Below are 24,235 nucleotides of genomic sequence, written 5' to 3' on the forward strand. Positions count from 1 at the left end.
CACCTCATAGAAGTGCTTGTAACCTTCATCAGTCAAAGTCACAGAGATGCTGAAGATTGAGTAAGTGGAGTTCTGTTCAAATCCTGTCTCACCATTTCCTCCATACAATGCAAGAGCCCAACATCTATGGAAGAGTTAAAGGCACTTATTAATTACTCACTTCAGCTATATGTGAGCTTTGTTACACTCAATTAACACTAACAGAGCTTTACTCAAGTGGCCTTCCACCTGTTTACAGCTTACACATGAAGAGGTGAATCTCAGGATACAGAATTAAGGAAAAATGGCAAACAAAAACAAAACAAAACCAAAACCTAAGTTATCTCTGGGACATCTCTTCGAGATGAGTCACATACTACTGATCACAAACCAGAAACCACTTATTTCTTACTTGGGTCTATCATCAATGTAAATGTCACTACAAAATGCTGGTACACAAAAGCAAGCTTGGGCTGATTCCACACACCTATTAAAAAAACAACAGACACACAGAACAGAGTTTGCTTTTCTTCTAATCACAGCAAAGCAGTTTGCTCTGCTGAGACCTCACCTGGAGTACTGTGTACAGCTCAGGAGCCCTCAAGATAGGAAGGACATGGACCTGATGGAGAGGGTCCAGAGGAAAGCCATGAAAATGATCAGGGGGTTGAAGCACCTCTGCTACAAAGACAGGCTGAGAGAGTTCAGCCTGGAGGAGGCTCTGGGGAGACCTAATAGCAGCCTGCCAGTACCTGAAGGGGGCTACAGGAAGGCTGGAGAGAGACTGTTTGCAAAGGCCTGCAGGGACAGAACAAGGGACAGTGGCTTCAAACTAGAAAATGGAAGATTTAGATTGGGTGTTAGGAAGAAGTTCTTTACTATGAGGATAGTAGAACACTGGAACAGATTTGCCCAGGGAGGTGGCTGAGGCTCCTTCCTTGGACATATTCAAGGTGAGGCTCAATGAGGCCCTGGGCAACCTGATCTAGTTGGGGATGTCCCTGCTGACTGCAGGGAGGTCAGACTAGACGACCTTTGGAGGTCCCTTCCAGCCTGGACCATTCTATGATCTATCATCCTTTAAAAAAAACAAAAATAAAAATCAATACATACTTTTTCCTAAGAAAAGAAAGAACACTGCCTTTGCCTTCATGTCCCACCAACCAGGAAATATAATGGAGTGGCTTCACCCTAGAAGAAAATGTGAAGGAGATGAAACACTAGAAGTAATATTTCACAGAAAGATCTCAATCACTAGCAAAATGACTATCACAAGCACTGTCTACTTCTTCAGGCCAAGCTTTGCATGGAGGCAGCAGTAGGATAATAAGCTAAAACTGTGGGAGTTGAGAACATAATGACTGAGTCAGTGAGGACTGGCCTTCATCAGCTGTGCACCAGCTCCACTCAGGTTGTAACAGGAACCATATCTGCATCAGCTCATTTTTAAAAGGGTTCTCCTAGCTGAACCAAAGTGATGTGAATGGATCCAAGCTAGAAGAGGGGAGATTTAGATTAGACCTTATGAAGAAATTCTTCCCCATGAGGGTGGTGAGACACTGGCACAGGTTGCCCAGGGAGGTAGCGGAAGTCTCATCCCTGGAGGGTTTTAAGGCCAGGCTGGATGTGGCTCTGAGCAACCTGATCTAGTGTGAGATGGTCTGGTCTGTTGTGAAAGCCAACACACTATTTGTGGGAACCCAAAAAAGGAAATTATAACAATATGTTTAGATGGCCTTCATGTCTGTGAGGCCCTGGAGGTGGTCAGAGATGTTGCACTTCCAAACCAGGTGAGAAAAGGATGGGAATAAAAGAATAACCAAGTGTTGCATCTTTGACAGGGATGGGTGTGGCAGTCTTAGGCTGATGCCTAAGATGTTTTCCACAGGTTGAGTAGACAGTGGTAGAATGTAGATAAATCACCACTGGATGCAAAATAAAAGCAATGGTAAGGTCTAAATAATTCCATTGGTCTGAGAACTAACAGAAAGTTAATTGTATAAACTAACTTTCTCTCTTTCTGGGCTTCTTCTCTCTAGCAGATACTAGTGTAATAAAAATCTGTATTTTTATATATTTTATAAGTAATATTTCCTGGTGGTTAGTTCTGCTGGCTTGCTGACCTTGGCTGTGTTCTTCTTGTGGCTAAGTACTAATAAGCTACTCTCTGCTTTTCTCCTCTTTCTTTTTCCCTTTTCCAGGGCAGGGGAGAAGGGGAAGCTGTTGGTAGCCACCTAGTTTTGTCCAGGGGGGTTCTTATGTTGTTTATAAATTGTAAATCCATGTAAATGTTGTATATTTTCTACATATTTATTGCATTTCATATTTCTAGCTTGTAGTTTTGCTTGTAAAGAGAGCTTCATTTGCTTCCATCCCAAACTGAGCTGGTCTGGCAATTTTATTTTGGGGGGGTAATTTCAACTCACCACAATGGGAAGGCAAGTGGGGAGAAGGATACCTGTTCAAGTCAAATAAATCAGTGGGCTTAAGGAGGCAGGCTGTGGGAAAGTGGAACTGTAACATACACCTTGTGGTAGTGTTAGGCTATGCCTAAAAAATTTTCCACAGATCTTGAGCAGAACCTGGTGGAATGTAAGGAAATCACCAGTGGATGTAAAAGGGGAAATAATGGTAAGGTCTAAATAATCCTACTGGTCTGATTACCAACATAAAGCTAGTTGTGTAAACTAACTTTGTCTCTTTTGGCTTCCTTGCTCTGGCAGACAGTAACTGGTGCTTCTGCTGGCTTGCTGACCTTAGCTGGGTTCCCTTGTTGTGGTCAAGTACTGACAGCTACTCTCTGCCCTTCTCTCCCTTTTACAGAGGGGGAAGGGAGCAGGGAGGGGGAAGCTATTAGTAACCCTCTGGTTTTGTCCAGGGGAGTTCTTGTGTTGTTTATAAACTGTAACCATTGTATAATTTGTACATATTCATTGCATTTCATATTTCTAGCTTGTAGTTTTGCTTGTAAAGAGAGCTTCATTTGCTTCCATCCCAAACTGAGCTGCTCTGGCAATTTTATTTGGGGGTTAATTTCAACTCACCACAATGGGAAGGCAAGTGGGGAGAAGGGTACCTGTTCAAATCAAAATAAACCAGTGGGCTTAAGGAGGCAGGCTGTGGGAAAGTGGAAGTGTAACATCCACCTACATCTCAATACAGCCCCCAGCTCTGTGGGTCTGGGCCCCTTTGCCCACTGGTCACCTCCTCACCACTGGTCTTGTCAGTCTGGATCTTAGCTGGTTGTGGGGGAAGCAGCTGGACCAGGACCACTATCTTTCTCCCAACGTGGTGACAACCCCACACTATTCAGCACATCAAGACAGCAAGCAAATGCAGCACCACTGTACCTGTAATACTGCTCCTGTGGTGGAAGTGCCCAAGTGATACTCAGGGAATGAACCTTCCTGATAGGAACAACTGAACACAAAGGAATTGATGAGTACAAATGACTTAGATGAGAACTGTTACAGGATGCAGAAAGTATGGTTACACATTGATGCAGAAACACAGAGAGCTCTTCTACAAAGCATTCACATCACACAGAGAAGGCATGGAAAGCATTTACTTACCCCTGTAGAGCTTGTGGAATTCTGGTGTGTCAAAAGGCTGAGTCAGGTGGGCAAAGCTGGGTTTGGGCAAACCACTTCAAAGCAAAATTAAGAGTGTGATGTTACTGGCAAGGATTCAGGCTTCACTGAGATAATCACCAGAAAGCACCCATAGCTCTGGTTTGACAGAGGCAGGAGAGCAGACAAGCAGAACATGGCCCTCCAGGACCCACCACCCAGCCTGAACTGGAAGGCAGCCTGGCACTTGCCTTCTGCCTGCACAGAGCAGCAGCCTCAGGCTTGGATACCCCACCAACTCCTCCCTCTCCTCCATTCCAAGGCAGTTAACAGCAAAAAGCTTGCTTTCATTACAGGGGAAAGGAAAGACAAGCACAGCAAACAACATCCTGTGCTGGCCCTGGATCACAAAACCCTGATGGATTGTCTTGTGGGGAAGGAGGAACAAGCAGCACACACCTCCGTATGGCGTTAGGCTTCACAAGCACATCTCCATGCAACACAGAAACAAACATCTTGCAAAAGCAGAAAATGAAGGGGAAATAAAATGCTTTTCAAGCCAGTAAATGTTCACATTGGAATGAATTGTTAAAAAAATAAAAAGGCCAAGTTCTGAGCAGCTGCCATCCTAAGATATGACATTCATTCACTTTGCTAATTAGTTCTGACACAACGCAAAGATAACAATCTAGGTTTGAGTGATTTTCCTAAAAATCAAGGCATCAGCAGATCTTAAGCAAGTTAGCACCAGACAGCTTGCAGGCTAAATTAATTGTTAAGCATAAACAAAGCCTTTCTGAAAGTAAGAAATTAATTCCAGTCTTTAATTCCCCTCTTTTCTGGACAAGGATGTTAATTAACAAACGCTCCTTTCCTTAGTTCTCCATTATGGGATATGGGATTTTTAATTTTTTTTTCCTTAAAGCCATCACTGAGAACAGATAATTTCATAATTTGTAAAGTCTTCATGCATAAAAAGCTTCTTACTTATTTGGGATCTTGGAGAAGATTTCTGTCACCCACTTTTCCAATGTATCCAGTGTTTCTAAAGAGGAGAGAAAAAAAACCAGAAAGTCAGAAATACAATTTCCTGAAGATCTAACACAAAGCCTTTTTCTTATCAGTTCTTGTTTTACAGAGGCTGCAAGGCAGTGCATTTTAAGATTGCAAAGTTCTAACCCAAAAGCTTCAAAGCTGTTGGCTTGAGCCTGTTCTTAAATTGCCACTGAACCTGGGCCACAGCTCTGGTTCTGTATCTAGTGCTGAACTCTCATCTCAGGCTGATAGAACTGGGATTCAAAGTCCAGCAGTACCTGGTGTGAAAAGGAATTACTCATACCAGGATCTACAAGATCACCAGTACCTGCAAGACTCATTCCATCACTCTCTCCAGAGCACACACACAGGAGTGTTCATACCCAAGTACAATCCTGCACTGCTAAGCATTCCTTCTCCTCATCCTTTTTTAGGAAAGAAATGTATCAAGGCACAGAAGTTCCAGGGTTTTTTTTAGGTGACCAACTGGAAATTGCTTGTTTAAGCAAGTGAACTCCCAAGTGATGCTGTACATCACAGATGTTAGGGGTTGGAAGGGACCTCTGGAGATCATCCAGTCCAACCCCCCTGCAGAGCAGGACCATGGAATCCAGCACAGGTCACGCAGGAATGCTTCCAAACAGGGCTGGAAGTCTCCAGAGAAGGAACTCCACAACCTCTCTGGGCAGCCTGTTCCAGTGCTCTGGGACCTTCACAGTGAAAAAGCTCCTCCTCATGTGGAGGTGGAACCTCCTGTGCTGGAGTTGATATCCATTGACCCTTGTCCTATCACATGGTGCAACTGAGCAGAGCCTGTCCCCTCTCTCATGACCCCCAGCCCTCAGATATTTAGAAACATTTATTAAATCCCCTCTCAGTCTTCTCTTCTCCAGACTAAACAGCCCCAGGCCTCTCAGCCTCTCCTCATCAAGCAGTGCTCCAGTCCCTCAATCATCCTTCTAGCCCTCCCTTGGACTCTCTCCAGCAGATCCCTGTCCCTCTTGAACTGGGGAGTCCAGAACTGGATGCAATATTCCAGGTGAGGTCTCACCAGGGCAGAGTAGAGGGGGAGGAGAACCTCCCTGGCTCTGCTGGACACACTCCTCTGAATGCAGCCCAGGCTCCCATTGGCCTTCTTGGCCACCAGGGCACATTGCTGTCCCATGCAGAACTTGTTGTCCACCAGCACTCCCAGGTCCTTCTCCACAGGGCTACTCTACAGCAGATCACCTCCCAGCCTGTACTGGTGCAGTTTATTCTTTCTTCCCAGGTGCAGGACTCTGCACTTCTCCTTGTTGAACCTCATTAGGTTCCTCTCTCCCCAGCTCTCAGTCTGTCCAGCTCTCACTGAATGGCTGCACAGCTTTTAGGCATCTCAGCCAAGCCTCCCTGTTTGGTATCATCAGCAAACTTGCTGAGCAGGCACATGTTAAATAGTAACCAAGAGGAGGAGGAAATTCATGGTTTCTTCTGTATTAACAGACAGAAATACAAAGTTGACCTGGCTGCCTATCAACTACACAACGTTGTTCCCAATCACCAGGAGAAACATCACCAGGTAAATTATTCTTCCAGAGGCATTCAGTACTTTACAGTCTAGACAGAAAATAAAAATCCCAGAAGGAAAGAATGACCACCTCTGTTATTCCCATCTCTACTTTACAGATGGGAACTGCAATTGGTTGTAGCACTCAGCAAAACCCCCAAGCACATCCATACCTTGAATACACACAGCTATTTATTCCCAGCACAGGTCTGTACTGCATGCTTCACTTCTAAGACATGTCTTTTCTTCAGACCCCTAGGTCTGAAGTCTGCTGAAATGAAACTCAATCCACTTGCAAAGATTTTTTGTCTGTAGTGCAAAACAACCCCAAAGCCCTTCGACCTCTCTTCTTCCTAGAGAAAGGTGTTTTATTTTAACAGCTCTTTGAAAGAGTCCCAATCCAAACAAGGCAAGTGGGAGACCCTCTCTCAGGCTCCCCATCATTTTTTGTGGGGGTTCACAGCTGATGGTAGAGAAATCAGTACCACAAAGTTGTGTAAGTGGTCTGACTCTACGTTCCTACAAGATTCTGTTTGAATTAGACCTTGGACATTTTACCTTCTGTGTTAATCTGGGACTGATTGAACAGCTCCAGGCAGAAGTTTCTCAAGAGGCAGGCTGACAGTAACACAGCACAACTGCTCAAGGCTTGTTGCACTTGCAAACCAGGCAAAAATCTACCTGTAAACACCTCCTGCAGGACTCGGGCAATCCGCTGCAAGGCTTGGGCCACAGCCGAACTGGTTGCCAAAGCACTGCACCAACAGCAGCAAGGAGTCTGTTTTATGGGAGAGCCAAAGGTACCTTTAGATTGCACAACCAAAGTCATGTAGTGAGCAGAGTAGTGGCGCTGCCAGAAGTCCCTCAGCCTGGTGTAGATGTCAATGTTGTTCCTCTTGGGCTCGTGCTTGAGCGTCTCCGCGTTACCTGTAGGCACAAATCAGAGAATGGTCCAGGCCAGAAGGGACCTCCAGACGTCATCCAGTCTGACCTCCATGCAGTCAGCAGGGACATCCCCAACTAGATCAGGCTGCCCAGGGCCTCCACCAGCCTCACCTTGAATATCTCCAGGGAAGGAGCCTCAACCACCTCCCTGGGCAACCTGTTCCAGTGTTCCACCACCCTCATAGTAAAGAACTTCTTCCTAACACCCAATCTAAATCTGCTCTGCTCTAGTTTGAAGCCATTGTCCCTCCTCCTGTCACTGCAGGTCTTTGCAGTCTCTCTCCAGCCTTCCTGTAGCCCCCTTCAGGTACTAGCAGGCTGCTTTCAGGCCTCCCTGGAGCCTCCTCTTCTCCAGGCTGAACACCCCCAGCTCCCTCAGTCTGTCCTCGTAGCAGAGCTGCTCCAACCCCCTGATCATTTTCATGGCCCTCTGGACCCTCTCCATCAGGTCCATGTCCTTCCTATCTTGAGGGCTCCAGAGCTGTACACAGTACTGCAGGTGAGGTCTCACCAGAGCAGAGCACAGTGGCAGAATCACCTCTCTGGATCTGCTGGCAACACTGCTTTGGATGCAGCCCAGGCTGTGACTGGCCCGGGTGGTCAGTACCTAGACGCTTGTTACTGCAAGGCCAGCTGTACCAAGAATCTCTTGTCCCCCACCAGCACTGAACATGGTCACAGTCACATGTTAAAAATACCTGACAGAAACCTGCAGTTAATGGAATGTGAACTGAAATTTAGCATCCTCCAGTCTCTAGCATCTATGAGAAGGGAGGGCACTGCACAGCTCACTGTATGTTGCCAGCTATTCCCTCACCAATGGAGTTTGCCGAACCAGGGAGGGAAAGAGAGAGGAAAAAATATGCTGTACAGTACAGGTCACTAGAGGCCTGTATGAAAATTCCTAGCTACCTCTGCTGCCCACCACCTCACAGGCTCCCCAGCACCATGAGGGTGAGGGAGCCAGGACTCTCTGTTGTCCAGGAGATAAAGAACCAATTTCCTTTCTGCTCCTGTCACACAGCTGTGTACTTCTGCAAGTACAACAGTGAATTTCTGACTTTGAAAAGCTTCCTTAGGCAGAAACCCAGAAACATTGATTTTTTTTTTTCCCCCCAGGAAATTTTAATAGCAAAAAACAGGCTTAAGCAAGACAGAGATGACTCAGAGAGCACCACCTTTACATTAACAGCAAGCTACAGGATTAGACCTCTAGGGCAAGCTAGAAGCAAAAAGCAGTGCCAGAATGAAAAGCATCTTACAAAGCAGCCAGCTGCTTTTATTCTCAAGCACTGGGTTGCAAAATGAGTAACTGCTCTAATACTTCTGAGAAAGGTTAGCGTTTGCTGGGGTAAGATAGCTGATGGTAGTACAACCTTTTAAGTGGTTAGAAGTTTATCACCACTTGATGACATCAATTCAGAACTCACCCCAAAAAAACTTCTTCATCGGATGTCCAGGCTTGGCAAGACTCCCAAAGAGCATCTCCTTTCTGTTGGCATCAGAGGGTCTTGCTAGCTGATACTCTGTTAATGTAAAGAATGTTCAGTGCCAGGCATGGAAATTTGAGGTCATGTTCTCACAAAACAAAGCAAAGCACAAACCTCAACCAGACTGAGAAGCAGACACACCGGATGTGACCTGCAACGTGCTTTAATGTAGGATGAAGTGGGGAAACAGGGTAAGAAGCAGGACTTGCTAGCAACAATGAACTTCAGTCAAGAGAAGGGGAAAAGCACAGCTCCTTGCTGAGAAATGAAGACAAGGATAAGGAGGGGAAGCATGTAAAGCCCCAACCTGCCCTGTTTGGACACTCTCCATCTGTTCAATTTGAAGGGAACCAAAGGCTAAGGCTATCAACATTCTACAGGGTCAGGCCCTGCAGAAAGGGACAGAGAACAATTGCAAACCAGATGCCCCTGTACATCACACAGAAAAACTTCTGGCCTAGGTAACAAAGTAAGAAATTGAAAGCTTCACAAGATACTCTCCAAAAAATGCAGTTCTGCAATCAGTTTACACCAGTCTGGGGATCCTGCCAAAATTTTACCTTCTTGAGCTGCATTTTCTTGTTCTTGTTTCTGTTGGTAATGAGAGACACGCACAGAAGAGCTGCACATGAACTCTCTTGACTGGGTTATGCTGCAGCCAGCTGATCAAGCTGACAATTTACTGGGCAGCTCATTACTATAGTGTCAGTACATGGGAAGGAGCAGATTTGCATGACCAAGGCAGTGCAAATAAAGGCATAAACTGGATTAAGCTGTTGAAGAACCACAGTTTAATTCAGACAGGCCCTTGTTTATACTGAAACTAAATCACTAAGATCAAATTGCTCCTTTTTGTTTGCAAGACAAGATGAAGCAGAGGTCTTAGAGTAGACACTTGAACCACTTGATGTATCTGCCAACAGCAGGGCTTTTTCTAAACCAGTGTATTTTTATAGGCAGTCTGAGGGTATTTGTTACATCTTGGAACAACAAGTGAACACTCCACTCACTTCTGTGAAGCAGTTGTGTAGTAAGGTGTCAGAAGGAGACAAGTATGATCACCTCAACTTGTTGTATCTACTCCACATCGGGCTGAAAAGAGCACTGGGGCTTTGTTGGAGCTACAGGGATGCAGTTCACTGAAGGACATCCACATGTTCAAGTAACTGCCCCACCAGTTACTACCAAACCACTTAAAACTATTATTTCTAATTCATGAAATGAGAGGATAAACTTCTGCAGTGATGGCCTCACATTCAGTTTTTCTTCTCTAACAGCCATCGACAATCACTGAACTTAAACTGAAGAGTTAAATCTCTGTCAAGTTAGGTGAACTTGACTGTGTTGCTCAGAATGGAGCCCCATGACCAGTGTCACCAAACAGGTTTAAGAAGATGAGCTAAGCATACAGGAAAAGGTAGTTTGACTTACCGCTGTCTACAGCCTCGACTTCTCGGTCTATTGCATCCCTGATTATGAGTGGGTGAATAAAGAACTGTGCCCACCTAGGAAACAAAAAATTCACACATTTCTCTTCAGTGTCTATTGAAGTTGGGCAAAACCCCAGCAATTACACCAAACATCTGCTATTTTAGTTTATAAAGTTGCTTGTCTCACTACAAACGATGTCATTCTTGACTATACTGTCTTGAAGAACACCAGACACCAGTTGTGTGACACCAGCAAAAACCAAAGGGCAAGGGTTCCCTGACCAGCAAGTGGCAATGAATTGGTTGGACACAGCAGGGCATGACACTCATCAGTGCAGGACTACCTGCCCTTACAACCCAAGAATGATCACACCAGCTCAAGACAAGTGATCTGCCTAGTCTGGTTCCTGGTTCTGACAGGGACCAGCATCAGATGCTTCAGATTAAATCCCTGGCTGTTCATTAGAAACAACACAACCCTAAGGAAAGTTCTCTCCTAACTGCAGGCAACAAATCACTGATTTATGTCCTGCAATGGAGTTTTCTAATATCCAATACAATTTTACTAACTATTATAAAAGTCAGTGTTGTCATCTGGATCCATCGCTTCTCCTGATCACATAGGGAGAGTAGAACAATGGAAAGGGACAGATCTGCAGTGAAGACTCTGCAGAAGGCTGCCAGAGAATCTAGGATGTGTTTAATTTGCTGACCTAGGATATGATTAATTTCTGATCTAGGATGTGTTTAGTTTGCTGATGCATTGAACTGACTGAAGCATGAGGTTAACAGTAATACATGGCTGGCAGTTCTACAGATACAGGCTCCACTAAGCTCAAGACTACTATAAGGTGATGTCTTCCAATCTCTTTAGATCTCCAGGTGCTTGAATGACCAGAAATCACCAGCACCATCCATTTAGGCTTTTCATGAGATGCTGCTCTACAGATCCCCTCATTTCTGTCTTTCCCTTCCACTATGTGAGCTGCTGTGACAGGCTGCAATTACAATTCTTTGCTTCTTTCACACTTTCAAACATCTAGTCTAACTTTTTTAAAGTGCAAATGAACACTGAATTTGGCCCAGTGAAATAAAATTCAGCCCATACCTGGTAAAATGTGCAAACACTTGTTCTTGGTGTCATCACAGGAATCTGGTTTGTGGAAGCAAACTGGCAGTGGAGGCTGCTGTCCCACAAGGATACTCAGCTGCCTTGCCCTCATGAGTGAGTCATGTTCCCTCAAGGAAACCATGCCAAGAGCTGCACCTCTGTTGTCCCACTATACCCCACAGCACAGAACAACATATTTAATACTTTTTGGCAAGAGATGTGCAACTAACTGAATAACCTTCACAGTGTCCTTCTGAGGCACATCCTGTACTGCAACTCTCAAAGCTGCCCTCCCACCCCCCCATGACAGCTTACACTCAGGAACAAAGGAAAACTTGGAAAAGTCACTAACTCTATCAGGACAGGTATTTCAAAGGATGAGTCCCTGGGATTCTGAGACCATAGAATTATAGAATGGTCCATGCTGGAAGGGACCTCCAAAGCTCATCCAGTCCGACCTCCCCACAGTCAGCAGGGACATCCCCAACTAGATCAGGTTGCCCAGGGCCTCGCCGAGCCTCACCTTGAATATCTCCAGGGAAGGAGCCTCAACCACCTCCCTGGGCAACCTGTTCCAGTGTTCCACCACCCCCACTGTCAAGAACTTCTTCCTGATATCCAATCTAAATCTGCTCTTCTCTAGTTTGAAGCCATTGTCCCTCCTCCTGTCCCTGCAGGCCTTTGCAAACAGTCTCTCTGCAGCCTTCCTGTAGCCCCCTTCAGGAACTGGCAGGCTGCTATTAGGTCCCCTTGGAGCCTCCTCTTCTCCAGGCTGAACACCCCCAGCTCCCTCACCCTGTCCTCACAGCAGAGCTGCTCCAATCCCCTGATCATCAGGACCATCTTGAGGGCTCCAGCCCTGCACACAGTACTCCAGGTGAGGTCTCAGCAGAGCAGAGCACAGTGGCAGAATCACCTCTCTGGATTTGCTGGCAACACATCTTTTGATGCAGCCCAGGCTGTGATTGGCCTTCTGTGCTGCAAGCTCACACTGCCTGCTCATGTCCAGCTTCTCACCCATCAGCACTCCCAAGTCCTTTCCTCAGGGCTGCTTTCTATCACCTCCTCCCCCAGTCTGTATTGACAGTAAGGATTGTTCTGGCCACTGCCCCCTTAAACAGCTGTCACGCTGCGTAAGATTTGTCCTGCCAACTATGCTACTTAAGAAAACCAAATCCACAAGCATGAAGACCTAAACATGGATCCTAGACAACCCCACTGCCCTGGCTCTGTCTCACAGACATTAACCTGCCCAAAGGGAGAGAGTCCTTCCTTGGATCCAGCAGCCACTGCTTTAGGGTGAGTACCTATGGACATTCAGCAATGACCTTCATCATCCCAAAACAAAGAACAGCTACACCCAAGCTCCTGAGGCGCACCAACATTCCTGAACACCTAAGCCAGCATTCCTGTGAAGTTACCTATCCAGTGCCTCTTTGAAGTACTTCCTCTGCACATCAAACTGGAAGACTGTCCGCTCGCAGTCGGTGGAAGCATTGTCACTGCCCCCATGCTTCTTCAGAAACACATCAAACCCATTCTCATCTGGGTACTTCAAGCTGCCCATGAAAACCACTGGAGAAAAAAAAAAAAAAAAAGAAAATCAGCAAAATTACCAAAGTGACATTAATTTGCTGTTCCCACTGGCAGCTACAGCTGTCCTTCCTCAGCACAGTGCTACCTACAACCCACTCACAGTTCACACACAGAGGTTAACAGCAACAGACTGTGTGGGTCCTCAGCACAATGACTGCTGGAACCTGCCCTCAGCATGGGGCCCAAGGAGACAGCAAGCTACAGTGTCTTCCTAGGCATGCCTGGCTTCCCTAAGTCAAGACTTGTATTTTGAGAGAGGCCTGGACAGAAATTTCACATAGTTCCTGGGCCTGCTTTAATTACATATCAGCCTTTGCTAGGGACAAAGGTGTGCAGCCCCAGCCTAGTTCAAAAAGCCATCAGTAATGTGCACATGGAACAAAGAACAGCAAAGTGCACCCGAGGACACAGCCTCACAGGGAGTGAGAGACAACTTCTGAAGACAGGCTCACAGGATGTTAGGGATTGGAAGGGACCTCCAGAGATCATCGAGTCCAACCCCCCTGCCAGAGCAGGACCAGAAAATCCAGCACAGGTCACACAGGAATGCATCCAAACAGGGCTGGAAAGTCTCCAGAGAAGGAGACTCCACAACCTCTCTGGGCAGCCTGTTCCAGTGCCCCATGAGCCTCACAGTGAAGAAGTTCCTCCTCATGTGGAGGTGGAACCTCCTGTGCTGGAGTTTATATCCATTACCCATCGTCCTATCCCAGGGTGCAACCAAGCAGAGCCTGTCCCCTCTCTCATGAACCCCAGCCCTCAGATATTTAGAAACATTTATTAAATCCCCTCTTAGTCTTCTCTTCTCCAGACTAAACAGCCCCAGGGCTCTCAGCTTCTCCTCATCAGGCAGTGCTCCAGTCCCTTCAGCATCCTTGTAGCCCTCCCTTGGACTCTCTCCAGCAGGTCCCTGTCCCTCTTGAACTGGATGCAATATTCCAGGTGAGGTCTCACCAGGGCAGAGTAGAGGGGGAGGAGAACCTCCCTGGATCTGCTGCACACACTCCCTCTGAATGCAGCCCAGGACCCCATTGGCCTTCTTGGCCACCAGGGCACATTGCTGTCCCATGCAGAACTTGTTGTCCACCAGCACTCCCAGGTCCTTCTCCACAGGGCTGCTCTCCAGCAGATCACCTCCCAGCCTGTCCTGCTGCAGTTTATTCTTCCTGCCCAGGTGCAGGACTCTGCACTTCTTGTTGAACCTCATGAGGTTCCTCTCTGCCCAGCTCTGTCTGTCCAAGTCTTGCTGAGAAGAGCAAAGTGCACCTAGAGACACAACCTGACAGGGAGTGTGGGACACCTTCTCCCACAGTAAAAGTTCCTTGCAAATCAGCACACATTTATTTAACTAATGAAAATAAATGACAGGGTAGCTGACATTATACTAAAAGACTACAGAAATTCAGAGCTAGACAGCAGTTATTTTGCACTGAAGCTGGAGCAGATGAAGGAGGAGCAAACACATACTATGTTCCAGGAAGTGTGCTAATCCAGGCAGGTCTTCAGGATCAGAGAAGCTGCCAACACCAATGGCGAGGGCTGCTGCAGACTAGAGAAAATAAAACACTCAGTAAAAAACTGCTTCAAGAAACACTTCAGGCAAATGACAGAAGCACCAGATAAATCAGTCAGGACATGCAGAATACAAAACTCAAGTTTGAAGGCCCAGTCACAAGGTTCTAAACCACAAGAAAGTTCCCTGTGTATTTTTTCACCCTGCAGCTTTAAGCACTCACCTGCTTTTCTGTAGAGCCTCTCTTTCTTGCTTCTTCAGCTAACTCTTCTAATTCACTGTCATCAGGATCATTGAAATCCTCATTATCTCCATCCTTGTCCTCATCCTCCTCATCACAGTCCTCCTCATCAAAACCTTCTCTACCATCTTCAATCTCAGCTCCAGAGTCATCATCTTCATCACTTTCTTCTTCAGACCCATCAGTGTCTTCCTCCTCCTCAGACAGAGCCGCTGGGGCAAGATCCAAGTAATTCAAATCCGAAATCAAAAGTGCTGATAAGCCATTCTGCAGTTTGATGTACCTGCAAGGAAGACCATTTGCAGTGAATGTGCTCAATTCCCAAGTCTGCATTTTCAGAACTGATCAAGTTTCTGTATTTTCTCTAACAGTTCTTCTGCTCTTCAATAGCTACATGAATAAGAAAGATGCATTTTGAGGTAAGAGCAGAAGCCCTTCTCCCCACAAGGTCAGGAATGCTGATTTGGGCTTCAATTTCTCTCTGAAATCTTCAAGCTACTGACACTCCCCTAGAAGAAGATTTATATCCTCAGAACATGCAAACCCAAACTTCCACAGCCTGTCACATTTGTCAGACTCTGGAAAACATAGCATGTGACACAATTAAGTTCTTAGTCTTTGCCTCCAAATAGGTCCCAGAGACTCCACTATATTTGATTTGATTTGATCAATGCTTCCCATTAAATGAGGCCCACAGACACTGCAGACGTGTCAGAAAGGAGAGAAGTCCTTTGCAGGCTTAATAAAATAAGCCCCAGTGGGTTGGTTGGGTCACTACCAAGCAGCAGCACAGAGAGCTGTGTCTGTGTGTACATGCATACATAGAGGTTCCAACACACTTGTGTGCACACAGGGATAAAAAAGCCCCACAACCCTCCTGTTCAGCACCATTCTACAACTCTGCAGGCTGAGGAACGCAAGCACCAATGCTGTGCACTGTAGTAGGGGTTGGAAGGGACCTCCAGAGATCATCAAGTCCAATCCCCCTGCCAGAGCAGGGCCACAGAGCCTAGCACAGGTCGTACAGGAATGCATCCGGACGGGTCTTGAAAGTCTCCAGAGAAGGAAATCCACAACCTCTCTGGGCAGCCTGTTCCAGTGCTCTGGGACCCTCACAGTGTTGAGGTGGAACCTCCTGTTCTGTAGTTTCCATCCATTGCCACTTGTCCTATCACAGGGTGCAACTGAGCAGAGCCTGTCCCCTCTGTCATGACCCCCAGCCCTCAGATATTTATAAACATTTATTAAATCCATCCCCTCTCAGTCTTCTCCTCTCCAGAAGAAGCCCCAGGTCTCTCAGCCTCTCCTCATATGGCAGTGCTCCAGTCCCTTAATGTAAGATCTCTCAGCAGCATCAGACTCGCATCAGATGAGGACTAGACAGTCACAATTTGTCCAGTTAGCCAGAGCTCCCCTCCTGGAGCTAGCTCCAGGCTAGCACACCAGCTGCAGAAAGGAAGGAACGTTAGATCCAGAAAATACTTCATCCAGCCAAAGAACCAGCGTGATGGAGACAGGTTATATCTGACCCAGCAAAAAACCCATGGCCACATCCCACACCCCCAGAAAAATCAGAATTACAAAACAAGTCTGCAGCAGACCAGGGTAGGGAGGTTTTGCAGAGAGACCTGGACAAGTTAGACCAATGGGCCAAGGCTGACTGAAGTTTAACAAGGCCAAGTGCCAGGTGCTGCACCTGGGTCACAACCACCCCATGGTGAGCTACCCACTTGGGGATGTGTGTTTGGAAAGCTGTGACTCAGAGAGGGACCTGGGGGCTCTGGTTAATAGTTGATTAAATATGAGCCAGCAATGCCCAGGTGGCCAAGAAAGCCAAGGGCATCCTGGCTTGGGTTAGAAACAGGGTGGGCAGCAGGGATAGGAGGTGACCATCCCCCTGTGCTCAGCACTGCTGAGGCCACACCTTGAGTGCTGTGTTCAGCTCTGGGCCCTCACTGCAAGAAGGACATTGAGGGGCTGGAGTCTGTCCAGAGAAGGGCAATGAGGCTGGAGAAGGGCCTGGAACCCCTGGGCTAGAGGAGGGGCTGAGGGAGCTGGGGGTGTTCAGGCTGGAGAAGAGGAGGCTGAGGGAGACCTCATTGCTCTCTACAGCTCCCCGAAGGGAGGTTGGAGTGAGGAGGGGGCAGCCTCTGCTCCTTGGTGGCAAGAGACAGGAGCAGAGGAAACGGTTTCAAGCTGCACCAGGGGAGGTTCAGTCTGGATGCTAGGAAATATTCCTTCACAGGGAGGGTTCTCAGACACTGGAATGGTCTGCCCAGGGCAGTGCTGCAGTCACCATCCCTGGGGGTGCTTAAGCAGTGTGGGGGACATGGTTCAGGATTGACCCTAAACAGTGTTGAGGGCTGGACAAGCTTGGGAAGTCTCTTACCACCGGATGTTTTCTGTGCGATTCTGTGGTCCTGGAGCTCCTGTGGATCCTTCCCACAGCACGAATGCAGCACATGATACTAATTTCACGTTACTCATCTCCAGTGTCATGGGTGTTACACACTGGGACAGAAAACACGCGGTAGCAAGGCAACAATTGAAGTAAGCCACTGCTGGAAGCTATCAGATTGCACTTCAGCAGAATCTAGAACACTTTAGGTCATACTGAGCAGCTGGCATGGGTGTTCTTTACTTTTTCCATGTTTCAGTCCAGTGGAAAAGGACAAGTGTAAGCAATACAGGAGCATCAGCTAGAGTGCAACACAGAGACCAAAAACGTCATCACTTAACACAAAAACAGAAGCAAGCACGACCCAGCTGCTCTTCTGAAGAGCTGCAGAAGTGCTGATACAAAGAAAACTGAAATATAGAATTCACATTCCTCAAGATGCTGTTTAAACATCTCAGACAAGTTTAAACAGGCTTGCCCAGCACCAAGGTTTTTCTTGGATCAATGATGATACAAGAATGAATCAAAAGATGTGCTGCCAGCAGATCCAGAGAGGTGATTCTGCCACCTCACTCTGCTCTGCTGAGACCTCACCTGCAGTACTGTGTACAGGTCTGGAGCCCTCAACACAGGAAGGACATCGACCTGATGGAGCAGGTCCAGAGGAGGGCCATGAAAATGCTCAGGGGGTTGGAGCAGCTCTGCTATGAGGACAGGCTGAGGGAGCTGGGGGTGTTCAGCCTGGAGAAGAGGAGGCTCTGGGGAGACCTAATAGCAGCCTGCCAGTACCTGAAGGGGGCTACAGGAAGGCTGCAGAGAGACTGTTTGCAAAGGCCTGCAGGGACAGGAGGAGGGACAGTGGCTTCAAACTAGAGAAGAGCAGATTTAGATTGGATATCAGGAAGAAGTTCTTCACTATGAGGGTGGTGGAACACTGGAACAGGTTGCCCAGGGAGGTGGTTGAGGCTTCTTCCTTGGAGATATTCAAGGTGAGGCTCGGCGAGGCCCTGGGCAGCCTGATCTAGCTGGGGACGTCCCTGCTGACAGCAAGGAGGTCAGACTGGATGACCTTTGGAGGTCTCTTCTGGCCTGGACCTTTCTATGATTCTATTCTAGGTTTTTTATGATTCTATTCTAGGTTTTTTATGATTCTATTCTAGGTTTTTTATGATTCTATTCTAGGTTTTTTAGCAGTTAAATAAATACTGAAACACACATTGATGCACAGTCTACACTGAGAGAAATATTTTAATTTTCCAAACTACCCAAAGCAAGCAGAAGAAGCCCATGGAATTCCATATATGGAGGAATTTAAACAGAGCATACATTTTGGTAACGTTAACTACCTACTCATAGCTCTAATGAACAAAGTCAGCTTGCACTGTGACAATTTTTATCCCAACAAACTCACTTTTGAAGATAGCTTCTGCAATCCCTGTCAGAACTCTTTTGATTTATGCTCACTGTATCTGAGAAGATAAAATAGCAACTTTTGCACTAAGTTAAGATTGATGTCACCAGATAGACAAGATAAGCCTGCTTAACTGGGCTGCAGTACACATCACTTCTAATGCATGAAGAGAGGAGAAGGGGTAGGTGCATCATCCAATCACCCACCATCACCTTCACTTAGGAGGCCTGATAGATAGTTGTGGATACAGTTCTGCTTTGCTCTCAGCCATGCTGATGTTCTCCTTCCTAAGGGTAATGCTATCACATTACTACTATACTATTATCATTATCACAATGCAGACACAATCTGCCCTGTGCAAGGCTCACCTCTCCACAGAGAAATCAGGCTGGAAAGATGCAGCTCTGACCTCCATCTATTAAGAACATGCAGCAGGGATTGGGGAAGATTTTGGTGTAAGTTTATATTATGCTATAAGCAAACATACTCTTCCATTCTTCCCCATGAGGGTGGTGAGACACTGGCACAGGTTGCCCAGCGAGGTGGTGGAAGCCTCATCCCTGGAGGTTTTTAAGGCCAGGCTGGATGAGGCTGTGAGCAACCTGCTCTAGTGTGAGGTGTCCCTGCCCATGGCAGGGGGGTTGGAACTGGATGATCCTTGAGGTTCCTTCTAACCCCAACAATTCTATGATTCTGTGATTCCCTACATGCAGAGAAGGCTCCTGAGCCTCAAAATAGATAAGACAGCCAGTGGCAGTCTTCTGTAGATTTTCCCAAGCTTCATGACTGTGCTGCTTCAGGTAGCAAAGGCAGAAGTTTCCTAAGCTGACAGCATCTGGAATGTGCGGAAAGACAAGCCTCCTGCAAAGCAGGGGATGAGTAAGAACACCACAGAGAGGCAGGCAGAGATCCAGAGGAAGCAGCAAAGAAGTAGGGCAAGAAAGGAGGGAGCAAGTTTCTCTTTAAGCCAATGAGCAGAGTCTTCTTCACACAGCCAGCAGGGAATCCCACTGTCAGCCAATGTTACTGCAAACCCAAAATTCATTTCCAGGCTTGGACAGATTCTCAACTGGCTGCAGATCAGATCAGACATCACAAGAATAAAGATTAAAAAAAAAAAAAAACAACTCCAACAAGGGCTGAACAACGTCCTGCCAAACAGAAAGAAGTTACAAGAGCATTCCTTCAAGAATGACTGAACAGCTCAGCCTCCACTCATGTTCTCAGCTGAGTCCCTCCCTGCCTGTGAGAGGGCCACAGAGGCCACGCACAGGAAAGGTGACGGTGATCGTTTTAGCAATTTTAGAGATATTACTCAGAAACACAAAATGAAAACACAAGCAAAATGGCAGCACAGAAGTAATTTTTGTCTCAAACCACAGACTATTATTACAAACTGGCAGCTCATCTAAACCGGGAAGACTGTAACAGGCTTTTTCAAAAGACGGTATCTCCCCTGCAACACTCTAATTGCATTTTGCACTTCAGCTTAACACACGGAGATGGGAGCTGCCTGGACAGGGGCTGCAAACTAACGATTCAGTACTGCTGTGCCCCGAACACGTAGCGCCTCAACAGAGCCTTTAAAATAAGTCATGACTTTTCCTTTCTGTGCAAGCCCAGTCCCATTACCGTACACAAACCAGACGGCCGGTCTCAGAAGAAACACACCCATGAACCGCCAGCCTCCATTTCTCACAGACAGACCCCTACCTGCCCCGGCCAGCGAGACGAGCCCGGCTTCGCGTACCTGAGGTAACAGCTCTGCCAGGGTGCTCGGGACATGGGGCAGGCTGGCACCCTGCGCCTCCCGGGTCGGGTTCCCCGTGGGCAGGCGGGGAGAGGCCGCCCTAGCCTACTCCACAGACAGGCCGGGGCTGTCTCCTGTTGTCGTGTTCCCCCCGCCCCGCCAGAAGCCTTCCCGTGCCTCTGGGACGAGATGCGGCGCCGCCGGCCCTCACCTGTACTGCTTAGGGTCACTAGGAGACTTGACGATATCAGGGTCGCCGAGATTCGTGCCGGGACCGACGTCCTCACGGTCCTCCTCCTCTCCATGAGGCGAGCGGCCTCTGGCGTCGCGACTGCCCTCTCCGGCTTGCTGCCCCACCGCCAGCTCTGGGCGGCTGTAGCTGGACGTCGCCTTGTTCCTACCGGGCATGACGGCGGTCGCACCGCACCACCGCGGGTGGGCAACGGCACGCAGCAGCCGGCCGCGCACCGCCAGGCCGCGGGCCACCGCCCGCACTGCTCGGCCGCCCCGTGCGAAGGCGGCCCCGACACTACGCATGCGCCACCACTGGCGGCCGCCCTCGCCCCGCCGCCAGCCGGTCAGCTTCCGCCGCACGAGAAAATAACTGTGACGATTGCGACGGCTCCAGACCGCACCAGTCAGCGCCCGCCGCTGCGCCAGGTGGAGAAAATCGACCAATCGCAGACCCCCACTTGATTGGGAAACGGTGGAGCGAATGCTGGTGGCATGGACGGGGTGGAGGAAACCGTAGATGGGGATATAGACGAAGAAAAAGGCAACTCCTTGCATCAGTCAGGCCGGGAGGACAGAGAACCCAAGAGCAGAAGGGAAAGTCCGGAAAAGCAAAGCCAGACCCCAGGAACTCCTCCCTGTGCCGTGCCAGTCGGTATAAACGCCCCCCTGCTCTTGCGTTGGAACAGTCCAACTGCCGGGCCGAGGGGGCCAGCCTCCTCCTCTCGTTGCCTTCGACTGTTGGTTCAAGTAGCTGTCGCTCACTCCTGACAGGACCAATCAGCTCGCTCACACCTCTCAGCGCAGGGTGCGGCGGTAGTGGAGGAGGCGCGGCAGAGGGATTGTGGCTCTGGCGGAGCAGCCGGTGCCGTACCCGACCAGGGGTCAGTCTGCGAGCTCAGCTGCCCAGACCGGCGAAGTCCAGTGGTTGGGTAGAGCTTAAAGCGCGGAACTCAAGACTAAACCCCCCCCAAGAAGGGGGCTCGCAGTCATCGGCCTCCCTCGGCGGTCATTGGCACAGCCAAGCAATAACCACATCGAATCAGACCTCTCAGCACGACTGCTTCCAGCTGGCGTTTTCCAGCGGGTAAGGGAGCAACGCGCAGTTCGCAGTTCTTCTACCCACCAGTACCGCTGCCTTTGGAGAGATCCAGTGCATGCTTGCTGCTGATTACTGATTGGAATCTTTCTTCCCCTAATGGTAGCCATAATGGCCGAAAGTTTGTACATGCGACTGGTTAACAACTGTCTGCTCTGTTGTGGCCGAACCGTGGCCACATGCTTTCAGCATTTCCCAGTTCCCCATGATGAGGCTACAGTGCTGATGCAGTGATTTCAAGCCCTGGAAACAGGAACACCGTTTTCCCTCTTGGCTTAAATGTCTTTGAAGCTGACACCTGGTATCAAGATGCTTCTTGTAATACCAGGAGAGCTGTTAGGACGCTTGCCACTGCATTTGTCAAATCCTTTTTGCATTGCTCCTTTTACACCAGTGCTGTTCAGTTATTTTGTGTGTGTTTTAAATCTATGTTGACTGAAAAAAAAAATATGAAAGCAAAGTTAAGGGATGAGAGGGGGCTGCCTGAGAGACAGGGGTGACATGACACTGGATGACTAGGAAGGGAATTTAAGCTGGTCAGCCACCTCATGCTTTAGTGCTTTGTTTTTCCACCAGATGGAAGCCAAGGGCCATCTCCAACACAGAGCCTCCTGCACGGTGTACATGCGGTACTGTGTTGTGCAAGCCACAAGGGAAGCTTGTGGAGAGCAGTCGCCCTGTCACTTTGTAGCACCCTTTACTCATCTTGTAACCATACTGCTCCGTGAGTACTGCCACTCCCAGGCCACTGCCAGCCAAGTGCAATGCTCTACAAAAGACCTCACGGAGAATTCTAGGTTTCTCAAGGGCAAGGCAGTCTGTTATTTCCCTTGCCGACAAATTACTGTCCTGCATGCGCTCTGCCATTAGAAGTTCATGCAAGTAACAATTGCTATTGACTCACTGGTGACACTGAAAAATCATCTGCATGTCACTTAAAGCCAAAGGTTTTCTCTCTATTTTCACAGATTTTGATGCAAATGTAAGCTGGTGAGACACCTCTCTCCATTAATAGGTATTTTATGTATCAGTTGTGTGTCATGATTGATTTCTTATTCAAAATAAACTCTGCAGGGACCAAATACTGAGGTTCTCCATGCATGCAGTATAGGGCAAGGACGAATTCATAACCATCTTCTGGTTATGAAGAGAAGCTGGGGAGGGACTTTTTAGGGTGTCAGGTAGTGATAGGACTAGGGGGAATGGAGCAAAACTAGAAGTGGGTAGATTCAGATTGGATGTTAGGAAGAAGTTTTGCTTGCACCATGAGGGTGGTGAGACACTGGAACAGGTTGCCCAGTGAGGTGGTGGAAGCCTCATCCCTGGAGGTTTTTAAGGCCAGGCTGGATGTGGCTCTGAGCAACCTGATGTAGTGTGAGGTGTCCCTGCCCATGGCATGGGGATTAGAACTTGATGACCCTTCTAACCCTAACAATTCTATGATTCTCCAGCTCTTCAGACTATACTTTCTGGCTTGTGCTGTGAAAAACAATTCTGCCCATCCTAGCTTGATGGGCCTGGAAGTTCTTCTTACAAAAAGCAGAATACCTGTGGCTTGACTGGAACACAATGAAACACAATGGTATATCGAGTAGAAAAAGGAAAGATCTTCTTTGCCAGGGAAAAAAAAATAAAAAGGGCAACTTAGTAATTGAAACTCCATTTCTGCTGAATCCATTTTCTTTTAACCATTGGTTTCCTGAGCTGAAAAATCATAATTTGCACTGATGCACAACTCAAAGTCATCACTCCCTGCTGGGCAAGCTTTGCTTTCTTTTTGCTTGTTACACAAGCTGCCCTCAAACCTGCTTCTGTTACAATTAGAAAACTACACTGTACATTTATTGGCCAAATAATCCTTTTCTTCACTCTGTTTTAAATCTGCAGGGTGATTCCTGATCAAAGATCAAGGATTGTCTCCCTGTTGAAAAACATCAACGTAGTTTGGTGATGTGTTTTAAAAGCATTAAAGACACCTTTGTAGAGGCACACAACTGCCTAATGCTAGCAATGCAGCTCACACAAGCTCTCTGGCCACACTCAGTGGCTACATTTCTCTTTATTTTGCAGTTTCAGAGCTTTAGAGATACAAGAACCACATTCCTAGCACTGTACAAATGACTCTTCCAGTAGTGGATCACACACACCCAAAACACATCACAGTCAAGATTTCTGAAAGCAGTGTACAAAGAGACAGAGCCTTTAGCACAAGGAGCTCAAACCACATCAGTGGAGTTGCATTTTCCTCCAGAATATTGTGCTTGTTCTCTTAGAACTATTACAGTGCCAGACACAACAGAACAAAGTTACAAAGGTGATCGCTAGTGTCCTGATCCAGCAAATCTCAGTACAGGGGGTGGGTACTGACACTAGGAAGTCTCCATGGTCAGAGAAGTTCCCAGGCCTAAGGTAAAGCCATACAACTTGTCAGAATTTTCACCTTGGGACAGCAAACTCTGCCTTTCCACCTGGTTTACACTGGCAGACACAGCCTGCAGCCACTGTGTGGAGTTGGGATGCACAAAGTGTGTGCTCACAAAGGTACACAGCGTAGCAGGCAAGGTCATGGACTCACCAAGGCAGTTCTCTCCTCTACCCACAGCTCTGCCTGGGGACAGTGCACAGGGTTCTGCACACAGATGGAAAGGTATTTGTCATTTCAGAGCTGTGGGAAGAATACTTTAGATGTCAAGCATTAAAAATTCTTCCTCCCTCCAAAGAATGATGCAACAAAATGCCCTCGGAGTAACTCTCAGCAGGACATCTTTACCATTTTTTGTTGGCAAGTGACTTTTTGTAAGCAATCTTTTTATTTTTAATTATACTTTGTGGTTGAATCCAAAACCAGAAAAAACATTCCCACACACCACCCAGCACAATATCTAAAACCT

The 24,235-nt window shown here is 47.6% G+C and overlaps 1 protein-coding gene across 1 annotated transcript in view; it reads right to left on the bottom strand.

Moving 5' to 3' along the window:
• NRDC (nardilysin convertase) overlaps window positions 1-20,437 on the bottom strand; it is a 40,719-nt gene extending 20,282 nt beyond the window's left edge. The window contains exons 1-12 of the mRNA XM_054384638.1: window positions 20,226-20,437; window positions 14,438-14,738; window positions 14,169-14,250; window positions 12,527-12,680; window positions 9,996-10,069; window positions 8,505-8,600; window positions 6,934-7,056; window positions 4,536-4,593; window positions 3,552-3,625; window positions 3,330-3,399; window positions 1,093-1,170; window positions 4-124 (exon numbers count right to left, since the gene is read on the bottom strand). Coding sequence (XP_054240613.1) covers window positions 4-124; window positions 1,093-1,170; window positions 3,330-3,399; window positions 3,552-3,625; window positions 4,536-4,593; window positions 6,934-7,056; window positions 8,505-8,600; window positions 9,996-10,069; window positions 12,527-12,680; window positions 14,169-14,250; window positions 14,438-14,738; window positions 20,226-20,422 — 1,428 coding nt within the window. The 5' untranslated portion in view covers window positions 20,423-20,437. The remainder of the gene's footprint in view (window positions 1-3; window positions 125-1,092; window positions 1,171-3,329; window positions 3,400-3,551; window positions 3,626-4,535; window positions 4,594-6,933; window positions 7,057-8,504; window positions 8,601-9,995; window positions 10,070-12,526; window positions 12,681-14,168; window positions 14,251-14,437; window positions 14,739-20,225) is intronic.
• Between the last annotated feature and the right edge of the window lie 3,798 nt (window positions 20,438-24,235).

Source organism: Indicator indicator, chromosome 10, assembly GCF_027791375.1.
Source record: "Indicator indicator isolate 239-I01 chromosome 10, UM_Iind_1.1, whole genome shotgun sequence".
Lineage (NCBI taxonomy): Eukaryota > Metazoa > Chordata > Aves > Piciformes > Indicatoridae > Indicator > Indicator indicator.